The sequence below is a fragment of the Siphateles boraxobius genome, unplaced genomic scaffold (genome assembly GCF_051911475.1).
Source record: "Siphateles boraxobius isolate OS27281-9 unplaced genomic scaffold, OSU_SipBor_1 55, whole genome shotgun sequence".
Lineage (NCBI taxonomy): Eukaryota > Metazoa > Chordata > Actinopteri > Cypriniformes > Leuciscidae > Siphateles > Siphateles boraxobius.
In genome coordinates this window covers 10,758,633-10,772,617 of record NW_027509181.1, presented here as the reverse complement: position 1 = coordinate 10,772,617, position 13,985 = coordinate 10,758,633, and the positions used below count along the sequence as shown (strand labels likewise).

The following is a 13,985-nucleotide window of genomic DNA, read 5'->3' as shown; positions in this document are numbered from 1 at the left end:
GCTTATGTTTATCACTAAAAAAACTAAATGTACAATTTACAGTAAAAAACACAGTGACAATTCAGGGATTACAGGATGGCATGATAGGCTTCTGGACTAACCGTGTTTGGGAGACACAGGGGAGATTCGTCTTCTCCAGGGCCGGTTGTTCGCCTCCCGGGGTTAACTCCCTAAACTTCACGCTGTTTGGTGTGGTGGTAGCATATAAAAGGACAAAGAGGCCGTCTTGCAGAAGAGTTTAGGTGCTTTATTTGACTGACTGCACTGAAATATACTGCACATAGCAAGCTACTTGCACGGATCACCGTATCACTCACACACACTCATCCGCTGCTTCGCGGGGAACAACAAAGGGAGGCGCGCGTGCGCTCCTTCGACATGCGCACTCTCTCACTCTCGTTCACACACTGAGCTGTCCTGAACTGAACACATTAGAGACACATCTCACAACAATCTCATGAATAATTGTAACCACAGTTTTGATACATAATACTTATCTAGCCTATTTATTGAACGCACACTTGAAAGTATAATGCATTAGAACAAATGACAAACAACCAATTTTAGATGTAACAAGGAATCTGCAAATAAAGGCTAATGCTATTTAACTTTGTTTGCTTTTATTTATGAAAATGCATTGATTATAATTTTATAATGCATCATAGAATAGCCTACCTTTATAATGCATTTTTATACAATGTAAGTGTTACCACATTTTTCCTTTTACAGTGTTTTACTTTTTGGGGTCAAAGCTTACGTTGTAATGTTTATGATTCTTTGTTTTACTGAGTAATACATGAACTGCGAAGCCGACTTATTTTGTAGAAATACTTGTTAATTGTAGCGTGTAGCAAGGGCACTCTAATATAACCTATGATTAGAAGACTAAAGCCTATAATCTGCCTTCAAAATGAGTGTCTCACTCATCCACTAGTGTTTTTCATCACAGGGGTTTCCAGTGCGCACAGTTCGTGTAGTTTACTCATTTCACGCCGTCTTCCGTCCAGTGTGTGTGAGCCTGCAGACCTGAGAGGATCCCTACCGAGACAACACGCGCTCTGATAGACAACACCTTCACGCGCTGCTTTCTTTCACGTGCAGAACGACGATTGAATGCCAAGTTGGAATATCGAATTGTCTTTAGAATCGCGCTCGCGAATGTTTATGCAAATGCGTACGTGCGAGTCCAATCGTACATTGGCTTGAATCGCGCGGTCTACGGTAGGTGTTTATTTATACTATATGTGTAAGTTATGTGTCCAAATGAACGTTTGAATGCTTTTTCATTTTCTCTAGGACAGAACCAGGGTTTCCCCAACCTGGACAGGCACCTGTGTTATTGGGTGGATGAGGACAAAGAATGTTTGTCCTCATAGAAATGAGGACTTTCTAATGTTTAACACTAATGTGTCCGTCGTTATTTATTCGTCATTATATACATGGACTACGGGCTAAATTATATTAAAAACATTTTTTACTCTCTCTCTCTCTCTCTCTCTCTCTCTCTCTCTCTCTCTCTCTCTCTCTCTCATATGTCTCCTATTTTCCCCACGGCTTTGTTTATTTGCCCTCATGTTCTCCGCGCGTATTCTTTAGAGGATCCTGTGATTATTTTCACTAACACCAGTAGGCTATTTTCTGTGAGAAATGTAGTTTCTCCGTTCTCCATATTCAGCCCTATTATTGCTGTTATCATTAAATAAACATGTTAAGGATATTCAAATCTTTCGACAGAATGTAGGTTAATTCTCCTGCTGTAAAAATGTTATAATATCGATGTCTGTAATTGAGGTCGGTTTCATGACCTACATTTCTAGGTTAAAGGGTTAAAATGAGATAAGCAAGCATGCATGTTAATGAACGAACCATATGATTGAGAGGATGATGAAAACGGAATTTTAACAAAGCAGACAAGGCTCTTTTGTGGGGAAAATAGGAGTCGGATGCTGGGTTCTGCAGGATGTGATTTGAAGTCAGATGGTGTGTGTGTGTGTGTTGATGACACCATGTGCGGAGTGTGAGTTTGCATCTCATCATGCTGTTCCATGCACTTACAGCCGATGTTAATTAGATTCATAACATTGTTTCTCACTAATTTTCTCCGGTTTTAGCCACACCATCTGAACATCAACACAACACTGGCCACCTTTGAAACCTCAGTCGTCTCTATGGAAACAGACTACCATCAGGCGTCGTTGGGCTCTCTGGTTTGTACCCAAGACGAGGAGGCCATGAGCTGCCAGACCCCAGGCCCTGTTACATATCAGCCGGGGACCACCAGAGAGGAATCGGACTCTTTCCCATGTCTGCGCCCCCTCACGTTCCCCCAGCAGTCTGTTGAGGAGGCACGTTGCTCTGGTGAGGTCATCGTTATGGTCAAGGATAAAACAGAGAGTGGTAATTCATCATTTCATCAATAATATGTCAATTTGGAAGGGTTTTGTGAAGGAGGGGGGGATACGAATAATTGATAAGAAAGCATCTGTCTTGTCTCTAGGAAGAACACATTGGGGACTTTCAGGTCCTGTTATGCCAATCACACTACAGTGATTTGCATACAGCAATCAGTATAATGACTTTAAAAATGGCATGCAATTAAACAGGCAAACAACAGAGATGAGTTGAGGGTTTTCAGTGCTCAAAAACAGCAGGTGCAAAAAGACAGACATTTGTTTTCTAACCATATATATTCTTTTTAAGAAACTATAAAAGCATGTGGCATGTGTTCAGTTTATTTCAAGGGCTTAAATTGAATGTGACAAATATATAACAGACTGTTATAAATATTCATGAATATTTTTAATTAGCTTTTATTTAAATAATTTCATTCTACATTTTCATTTTTCGGCACACAAAAGTAATTTTGTTAATTGCTTGTTCATTTTGTTCATTTTTAATATTTTATACATATTTTTATTTATTAGTTCCGAAGGGGCCATATGTAACAAATTTCATGTAGCTGTCACAATCTCAGTGAATGAAGTCCACAGAAGAAGGTCGGATAAAGTTGTATTAAAAAATAAAAGTGTTTAATCAAACGTAACAGTATGTTCTCGTACAAACTCCAAACACAAGTAGCCTGATAACCGACAACTCAGGCAAAACCGAAACTCAAGTTTTTCCTTGGAGTTTTCTACAGACGACACCATTGTCAAAGCGATCCCCATTCACAATGATCCGCGAAAACGACTAAAAACGCTGTATTCTGCTGCCAGGCCATTAGATGGCGATGAAACACCTTTTGCGCCGACGTCACAATTACGTCACGGCGATAGACTTTTTGAAGAACCTGGTAAGAAAGAATAATCAAATACATAGTTAATTAATATAATTTTAATACATAAAAAAAAAATTATTTCTAGAAAATATTCACATCATTAAAATTGCACTGTAATGTCACTTCACATTGTCATCTTTTGGCCTTGGTGCTGGGCAGGACCGCGCAATGTAACGTTGCCACAAGTCAAGACCATTCATCACATAGTTATAGGCATCTAAAGATTTATATGCCCTCAGTTTGTCTTAACGCTCGGTTTCTCTATCAGGTGTAGAAGTCAGGCAACTCAACCGAGGTAACGTTAATCCTGTCAGATCGTCCATCCGTTGACTGAGCGTGTACGGGTCGGCCAATCTGGTTCCATCCGTTAAAATTAACTTTTGCGAATAACAATCGCGGCCCTGGACAGTGAGTGACCTTGCACATTGAGATAAAATCTGATTTTCAAAACTTGCAAACTAACGTTAGTGAAGCGGCCAGAAGGATCGTTCTGCCTCCACCTTAGCTACGCCCACATAAAAACGTCATCATGTTTAACAACTGAAAAGGGGTCTATAGACTGAACACGTAATACGCATGTGTATGACGTAATCGTCTTCAGAGATTCATGTTTTTGTTGTTTACACGGAGACCATTTTGCTTTTTCAGGCTCCCAAAACGCCGTTGCCTTGTAAACAAATGCCCATCACGCATAAAAAGTTGTACGTTTTTAGTTGAAAACAGTGTCGTGTAAACAGCCCCTCAAATATTCACGGATAATGAACTAAAACGACTAGCAGGTGCGATTATTATAGGAATTACCATAGTAACAAAAGAGAGAGGGAAACATGAACAAAGAACACAGGAAATTAAGAATTTTAAACCAAAAGTCCATGATAGTGACACTTAACGAATAAAAGACTAAATGTCTCTGATACATTTTCAATGTATGGACAACTTGCAACGAAACTTATAAACAGCAAGCAATAAAAAACTAGATTTATTTATTTCGCAACACATATTTACATATTCATCTAAACGTCGCTCTCAGCAGCGTGGACAGTGTTGGGATGTTCATTAACATTATATCACCTCAAAGGTATTTCCAACTTCTTTTCACTTCTAAGCAAAGAACGAAAACGAAGTTCGCTGTGAGTATATCGCGGCCTTGAATCACGTTCAGTCTCTTGTATGTAACGTGAGCACCAGCGCGAGGTGTCGCTGGAGCACAATCGCTCAACGTGTGATCGTGAACGAGCGGATCTCTGAGCTGCTGTGAGTGAGTGGAGGCGGGGCTCATTTGCATATTCATAGAACCGTGTATACTAAATGAGGCAAGGGTGTAGAGTTACATTCAAGCTATTTTAAGGCATGACTTATTTAAGGAAAAAACATTTAAATATCTCCTTTTGGTGATCAAAGATGAGTTTTAAGGGATAAAATTATTGACTACAGGGGAATGTTTAATTTCAGTTTTAGTAAATAGTAACTTAGTAAGCAACTAGTAACTTTACTAAGGCAACATTTCTAATTCTCATTTGTTTTTCAAGTTTACATTTTCAACGATATTTTATTTCGGTTTCTTTTTTAATTATCAAAAAATATTTTGAATACTCATAGTTAACAATAACAACGCTGAACCAGATCAATGTCAAATACAAAAGTAGCTGTAAATTCAAGATTTACACATCCCTGTTTCAGGTCCAGGAGTTGTTGAGGTGTGTTTTCTTCACATTCAGTGTTTTAAGAGCTGACTAGTTGTTTCTTTTTAAGTCGAAAACCACTTAATTAGCAACACATTCACAAATACTTAATTCTAAGACAGCTAATAGAGATATCTGACAGCTGCAGGTCACTACAGAGGCACTAATTCAATTCAATTCAATTCAAATTTATTTGTATAGCGCTTTTCACAATACACATTGTCTCAAAGCAGCTTTACAGAAATTGCATTTCGGAAATGTACATAGAAAAATACAGTTAGTTAATCAAGTATTAATTTATGGCATAACATATCGCCGGCTTTGAGTCGTCTCTTCACAGGCGTCGAGTCGTCTCTTCACAGGCGTTGGGGCATCTGAAGTCTCCGTGAGAGGCTGGATACAAACTGGAGCTGACGAACGCTATTTACCTCGGGACTAGCGTCCCGAGATAACAGCAGAAAGGCAGATGGGAAATAATTAGCATAGCTGATGTTCATAATGTTAATGCATTCGAACCGATTCAGCAGTATCAAAGGTTAAGCATTAAGTGAATGCTTGGTTAAAGAGATGCGTCTTTAATCTAGTTTTAAACTGGGACAGCGAGTCTGAGGCTCGTACAATATCAGGAAGGCTATTCCAGAGTTTAGGAGCTAAATGCGAGAACGCCCTCCCTCCTTTAGTGGACTTAGATATCCTAGGAATGACCAGAAGCCTCGAATTTAGTGATCTTAAAGAGCGCGATGGATTGTATGGCGATAGAAGGTCTGTTAAATACACAGGAGCTAAACCATTTAGGGCTTTATAGGTCAGTAGGAATACTTTGTAATTGATACGTAACTTAATAGGTAACCAGTGTAGAGATGATAAAATAGGTGTTATATGATCATATTTTCTTGATCTAGTAAGAACTCTAGCAGCTGCATTTTGCACTAACTGTAGCTTGTTAATTGAGGATGTAGGACAGCCAGCTAATAAAGCATTACAGTAATCTAGTCTCGAGGTCATGAAAGCATGAACTAACTTTTCTGCATCAGAAACAGATAGCATGTTGCGTAGCTTAGCAATGTTTCTAAGGTGGAAAAAGGCTGTTCTTGTAATATATGGAATATGATTTTCGAAAGTCAAGTTGCGGTCTAGTATAACACCCAGGTCTTTTACTGTAGTGGATAAAGTAACAGGACATCCTTCTAAATTAAAGTTGTATTGTAAGGGATTTTGTGGGTAGTTTTTTGGACCAATAAGTAGTACCTCCGTTTTATCTGAATTTAATAGCAGGAAATTACACGTCATCCAGCATTTTATATCATTTAGACACTCTGTCAATTTAGATAAGTTAGTGTTTTCATCTGGTCGTGATGAGATATATAATTGAGTGTCATCAGCATAACAGTGGAAATTAATTCCATGTTTTCTTATAATATTACCAAGTGGCAGCATATATATTGAGAATAGCAGAGGGCCTAACACCGATCCTTGCGGCACTCCATAGTCTACTGACGTTATCTTTGATTTTTCCCCATTTAGACAGACAAAATGGTAACGGTCTGATAAGTAAGATCTAAACCAGCTTAATGCCTGTCCCTGAACACCAGTGTAGTTTTGTAGTCGATCCAGGAGTATTTTATGATCGATAGTGTCGAACGCAGCGCTTAGATCGAGTAGAACTAGTATTGAGATACAGCCTTGGTCAGAAGCTAAAAGTAAATCATTTGTAATTTTAACTAGCGCAGTTTCTGTGCTATGATGCGGTCTGAATCCCGACTGGAATTTTTCATAGATATCATTTTCTTGTAAGAAAGAGCACAATTGAGCGGACACAATTTTTTCTAGTATTTTAGACATAAATGGAAGATTTGAGATGGGTCTGTAATTTGCTAAGTTATTTGGATCTAATTGCGGTTTCTTAATGAGAGGTTTTATTACTGCCAGCTTGAATATTTTTGGAACATGACCTAAAAATAAAGACGAGTTAATAATATTAAGAAGAGGCTCTTCGACTACAGGTAACACTTCTTTCAGTAGTTTAGTGGGTATTGGATCTAATAAACATGTTGTTGGTTTCGATGCAATGATAAGTTTATTTAGCTCTTCCTGTCCTATAGTTGTAAATCGGTGTAGTTGTTCTAGAGGGGCCATAATTGAGGCTGAATCATAAGACATCATAGAGGATTGTATATTTACAATTGTGTTTCGGATGCTTTCTATTTTCTCATTGAAGTAATTCATAAAATCATTACTACTATATTGTAATGGAATATTTTGCTCTGGTGATGTTTGTTTATTTGTTAGTCTAGCCACGGTGTTGAATAAAAACCTTGGATTATTTTGGTTATTTTCTATTAGTTTGCGGAGATGCTCAGCCCTTGCTGCTTTTAGAGCCTTTTTATAACGTGACATACTGTCTTTCCACGCGATTCTAAAGACCTCTAAATTAGTTTGTTTCCATTTACGCTCTAAGTTACGAGTTTCTCTCTTGATTGCATGCGTAGCACTGTTGTACCATGGTGCTTTAGTTTTCTCTCTTACCTTTTTTAATCTAATTGGTGCAACAATATCTAGTGTACTAGAGAACATGGTGCTCAAACTGCTAGTCATTTCCTCTAGTTCATCTGTTTGTTTGGGTGCACTGCGCAGCTGAGATAGATCAGGTAAGCTATTTGAGAATCTATCTATAGTGGTTGGAAGGATTGTTCTGCCTGGTCGATAACGTTGCGCAACGTGACAAATTTCAGCAGTACGTATTATACAAGTTACCATGTAATGATCAGTGAGATCATCACTTTGCGGTATAATATTTATATCAGTTGGATTGGTTCCATATGATATAATTAAATCTAGTGTATGATTTATGACTAATACCATAAATAGATAGACCTAGAATAGAATATTATAAATGTTACATAACCAATCAAAAAGAGCAATTACACTACAGGCGGACTTTCTGTCCCCACATTTTAAATCTGGGGCTTTTTGTTTTTTTAATCATATTTACTCTAAAGCCTGGTTATTTTCTGATCCTGGTTATACAAAAGAAATATATGATGCACAATTTCAAGATTTAATGAGCAAATAGCTTTTAAAAAAGTGAAAATAAAAGTGAAAATGATTAATTCAGAGCACACTTCCCAGCTGCACTGCAAACCCGATCATTGTAAATAATGCATTGTAAATCTCGTTCTTTGTTGACTAAACACAGAATGATTGAGGCCGAGAGCTGGCCGTGGACAAGCACAGCAACTCTTCTCCACTGTTTTGTTGTTTATTGTGGCTTGGTGATGCTCTGAGTTCGTTTAAGGTTAAGAGCGAGATGGCAAATTATTTATTTCCCTTCTTTTTATAGTAGCTGACTGTGTCGTAAATACTCTTAATTAAATTAAAGTTGTGCATCCTAATCAAAACTGCCAACGGGGCTTCCTGGCAGGAGGGGCTGAAAGGCATGACAGAGATTAGTCAATTAATTGCATTGGTGGCCATTTAATTAAAGTTGGTTTCAAGAGCACGGCATCCTGGGCAACACGCATCATCACATTTGGACGGAAACATGGTGAGACAAACAATAATGATAACAGACAGTTACAAAAAAGAAAATGATGATCTCTCTTAGTAATTATTTGAAAATTTAATGTGCACATTATATAAAGTGATTGTCCTATTATACACTACCGATTAAAAGTTTGGAATCATTAAGATTTTTATAATCAATTATTATTAGTGCTTTATAAATATTAATAATAGTTTTTATTATTAACAGTTCGTTGATATTTAACTTCTTAGTTTTCATTTTTATGGAATCCAAGATACATTTGGTTTCAGAATTCTCAGATGAATAGAAAGTTCAAAAGAACATCATTTATTTGAACTAGAAATCTTTTGTAACATTATAAATGCATTCACTGTCACTTTTGTTCAATTTAATGCATCCTTACTGAATTAAAGTATTTTACCCAAAATGTTGAATGGTAGTATATCATGGTTTCCACTAAATATTAAGCAGCACAACTGTTTTCACCATTGATAATAATAATAAATGTTTCTTGAGCAGCAAATCATCATATTAGAATGATTTCTGAAAGATCATGTGACACTGAAGACTGGAGAAATGATGCTGAAAATTCAGCTTTGATCACAGGAATAAATTACATTTTATATTACATTCAAATAGAAATTAGATATTTTGAATTGTAATAATATTAATATTTCACATTATGATTCGTTTACTGTATTTTTAATAAAACAAAAGCAGCCTTGGTGAGCATAAGGGACTTATTTCAGAAACTTTAAAAAAATCGTAATTATTCCAAACTACCGTACCGGTAGTGTATGTATTCTTTAAATTGGATTGATAACATTGCCAAGTCACTAATTTAATTATTACTTTTGTCTCATCATAGGATCAAGTAACAAAGTTACCAGTTTTATTATTTTTGTTCGCTTACATCCTCTCTTTCTTTTGGCAGGTGATGGGATCTGTTCCCCGAACAATGCTTTTGCATCCAAACCAATTCTCTCCTCTCCTCCTCGCCGGCATCATTCTCTTCCTAATTCACACCATCCACATGTGGGCCGCACTCGGATGGGCAGCCGCTCCAGCTCCATCGCCTACACGGCGTTCTCCCCGCGGCCCTCTATCTCACGCCATTCTAGCATCGCCACCAACCCCCCGATGGACCGCTCCAAACCCAAAGACTACCTCATCCTCGCTGTCATCGCCTGCTTCTGCCCCGTCTGGCCAATCAACATTGTGGGATTTGTTTACTCCATCATGGTATGTAGAACTTGTAGGGCCTTTCTTTTGGTTCATTCTGCAGGATGTCATTTGTGACCCTCGTATACTTCATTTTAACAATGAATAGCTAACTTTTAATATAATTTTTGTCATATTTTAAACATTTTTAAATAAAACTTTGTTAATATTCACCAAACATATATAGAGAAAAAAACCCAGGTTAAAGTTCTCTTTTCTTTTTTTGTATTTTCTTTTTTTGGTCTTTCCCTAGCCAGGTCTCCTTGTTTATTAGTAAATATACACATTTTAATAATAATACAAACACAGTATATGGAGCTGCTACCATTTTGTCTTTATTCTTTCTTAGGTTTCAGTTTATTGTTTTATTACAAAGTATTTTAAACCTTGTTACCATCATATATTCCATTTTAAAGTTTGAACTTTTCCATAAATAAATATGTAATGGCATCAAGTCACTATATTTAATGGTTTGTTACATTTGTCAGTATGGAGAAATCTTAAAAGTCAACCCTGTTACCATGATTTTGTACAGTAAAGAGCTGACAATTGAAGTATTATTGAAATATTATTATTGTATTATTGTATATTTACTGAAATATAATTTTGAAATCTTGAGGATTTATAATTTTGAAAGACTTATAATGTCAATCCAGTTTCCATCAACCCTGTTACTTTTCGGGAGGAATAGTTATATTCTAATATATATTCAATTTTAATAATGACATTGACCTTTAAACACATTTAAATGTCCAATAGAAATCTAATCTTACAAAAATTACTTTATCGAAAAGGTAAAGGCATCCGCTTCATTACATGATCACTTTTCTCTATGTAATAATATCAAATGGAGATGCAAAATTATTATTTTTCATTCAGGATACCAGACTTAATTTTTAATTGTGTGTCAGAATATGTGAGATGTGTCAGACTTTAATGGACCGGTGTCATGTTCTGTTAGTCCCGGAACAGTCTGGAGCAGGGGAACGTAGACGGAGCGAGACGCTTGGGTCGCGTGGCGAAGCTGCTCTCTGTGGTCTCACTGGTGGGAGGAGCGCTCATCATCATAGCATGCGCCGTGAATCTGTCAAGTAAGCGATCTCTAATCTCTTCGCCCATGCCTCATGGGTCTTTGTCCACTTCATAGTCACACACACTCGCTCAACATGAAATATGCTCGTCAGTGCTGGATATTAATGCCTTCTATCTCAGAATCCTAACTCTATTCATAGGACATCTAAGTAGGTCTAGAACCAGAGAATCCTTTGTAGCTAGAGATTTTCTTCTCCCTGTTCTTTTGAAGTGTTTAAATACTTCTCTTTGTTTCCTAATGGACATTTAGCTTTTTTGCTCTAATGTTGGGAAAATTTCTATAGAGCTATAGATGATTCGAAGGCCTTTACAGTTAACACAAGTAATTTGTAATCACTTGTATAATGAATGATATGAGGCAGATAAGGCAGATATAAAGATGTCACAGTCGCAAACTGTTAACGTCAATGAAACGGCACTCGACTCAACCCATCTACTTCCAATATGTGACGTATTTCAGAGTGAAAAGGATTTTCAGTAAAAAAATAGGACAGGACTGGATTTAATCCAATGAGAATTGATTGGATTATATAAAATGAGTGTTACATATGACATATTACATAAGATAATTGACGTCACTAAAAGTATATGTGTATTTATTTATTTAAAAATCTATTACAAAGGATTTGTTCAACATCAACCCTGTTACCATGATTTTGAATAGTAAACACCTATAATTGGAATATTATTGAAATATTATTGTTATTGGATATTTACTGAAGTATTGTTTTTTAAATCTTGAGCACAAGACTTAATGACTTGGAGAAATATTTATATCAACGGTATATTAAATTTGAATAATTTTGCTTGCGATGGCATTGACACACACACACTCACACATATATATATAAATGTACTGATGTCAAATGCTGATTTAGGTTGGACACCCTTGACTGAATTAATGTTTCTACATTATGACATGAATTTTTTTGCAAAACTGCATTACCACTCAAAAGTTTGAGGCCAGAAAGACTGTAAGGATTACAAAGAAGACAGCAAGTATTCAGCTTTGATCACAGGAATAATTATTTATTTTGATCAAAGAAATGCTGCCTAAGTGACTCTCAAAAATATTAAAAGATCTTACCGACCACAAACTTTTGAACAGTAGCATACTGTTAGTGCAGTGTGCTTTTATGTGTTGTTTTTTATATTAACATTAATAACATGATTTATCTGTGATTTTCAGTTAATATAAAATCCTGAGAGCGTTGAGCGTGCCATGGAATTCAGCTTCGCATCAGACCACTGACCCGAACGCCACGGCCCATTTGTTTTGCCTCACTGCTGCTGTGATGGCAATCACATCTCAGAGAGCAATCGATGATCAGACGTCTTTGTTCTCTGAAAGAACCCTTGATAATCTGCACAAACATGCCATCCTTCAATCAGATGGAGCAGGATACTTTCACTGAAGTCTCACACGTAACTGAGATTAGTTCCTTGCCACTTACTCAGAGGTTGATGTGCACTTCATGGGTAACTGCTCTCACACCTTAACATGAAACAATATAGCTCACATTCTGTAAAGACTGGCTGTACTACTTACACGCTGTTGTACAGGGGAATTGCTGGTAAAGCAAAAGTATTTTCCTTCTCCAGAAAATAAGCCAAATCAATATACAGACGTGGGGTTGTCTGATTATTCCCTTCCAGTATCCAATGAGAATGACATGCCAATTGTTCTGAAGATTTCACTGTGGACGTCCTCGGTCGTGAAAAAGCTCACGTATAACTGGAGTCACATCATTATATCAGAGACACACTTGATTCACTATGTTGGCAACATTTGTCCTGTTTTCAAAACCTCAGAGAACCGTTGATGAGAAGATCACCTGTGAGTAAAGAGGAGAGATATCTTAGTAACAAGAGTTGTCTTTATTATATCAATGTCATTTTATACTGTAAATAAGGAATTTTAAAAAGGTGAGGAAAATGTTTGATTTTTTTTCTGACATCATACATTTGGAGTTTAAAATCATGGTATAGTTGATTTCATTATTGTTTTCACTGAAATCACAATCCAATTCTGTTTTTTGTCATTTGACATAGAAACTTTGTGCAGAAAGTCATGCATAGACAAAATGTAGCTAATAACAATGTTTTGGAAAATCCAAAATTTGAATTTGCAACATCCTCACCCCTTTCGATAAAGCAATATGCAAGCACTCACAGGCAAGCACTTCATAACATGGTAAAAATGTTTCTGGAAGTAATAATCTTTATAAAAACACACTGTATCTGCTGCAAACCTTTGTATTGAACTGTGTTGTTGGGTGATTTACAAACACTGTGTAATCTGAAATATCTGTAGCTAAATGTAGCCGAATCACAACCGAATCTTGCAATATAAACTTTGTGTTAATGAACTGTCCTGTAGATCCAAATGGGACATTTGCCTGCTAATACAAGCGTGTGGGGTTCTTGAAGCGATTATACTACTGTAGGTTTTGAGTTGTATATAAAAAGCAATGTAAGATGATGAGATTTTGACAAGTGGGACATTGGGTTCGTAACAATGGCGGTCAACATCATCATTTACTGGTTGTGAATGGATGTAGCTTGTGAATTTCACTTCTGTTTAGATTCAATGGTATTGCATATGCTATACTATAAAATTTGTGATGTGTGAATAATTATATTTATGGTAGGTCCTGTAGGTGAAATCCATGTCTTTCTATCTTTTTTTATATTTATTTTTAATACAGCATTTTTTTTTCCCTAATAACCTTTTGGCACATGGGGTTACAGTCTTGCTTGAGTCTGCCCTATAGAAAGATAAAGAGCTGAAATGTATGAAATATTTAGCTTAAATGTTGTGCACTTCATTTTTGCATGCATCCATTTTTTCTCAAATATTTTAATAGTCTTGTAAGCAGCACTATTTCCCTCTATGTATCCTCCTTTGGGAAACAGAATAAAGGATTGAACGATGTGAAACAGATGTGAGCTCTTGCCGTTGTCTGACTACTGGATTTTTTTTAATTTTTTTATTTTTATTTTTTTTGTCATGCTAGTTGGACTAAGTGAGTTTGAATCTTCTGTTGCCAGGGAAACCATCTGCCTCTCTTCAGGTGTGTGAGTTATGAGAATTAGACTGGACATATTGAAGACAGCATGGAGAAAACAGTGTGAAAATTGAGTTATATATAGGTCTTTCGATTTATTTGTGTGTGAGCCGTTACTTGGT

The 13,985-nt window shown here is 36.6% G+C and overlaps 1 protein-coding gene across 2 annotated transcripts; it reads left to right on the top strand.

The window, feature by feature from the left end:
* The first annotated feature begins 901 nt into the window (after nucleotides 1-901).
* Nucleotides 902-13,739, top strand: prrt2 (proline-rich transmembrane protein 2). Of its 2 annotated transcripts, none has more exons than XM_077205796.1 (5): nucleotides 902-1,221; nucleotides 2,112-2,397; nucleotides 9,417-9,724; nucleotides 10,665-10,794; nucleotides 11,985-13,739. In XM_077205796.1, the coding sequence occupies exons 2-5, from the start codon at nucleotides 2,169-2,171 to the stop codon at nucleotides 11,999-12,001; spliced, it is 684 nt and encodes a 227-aa protein (XP_077061911.1). In that variant the 5' UTR covers nucleotides 902-1,221; nucleotides 2,112-2,168; the 3' UTR covers nucleotides 12,002-13,739. The 2 variants fall into 2 exon arrangements, with proteins under 2 accessions (XP_077061911.1, XP_077061913.1); XM_077205798.1 differs by having other exon boundaries at nucleotides 949-1,221; nucleotides 2,112-2,358.
* The last annotated feature ends 246 nt before the right edge of the window (nucleotides 13,740-13,985 follow it).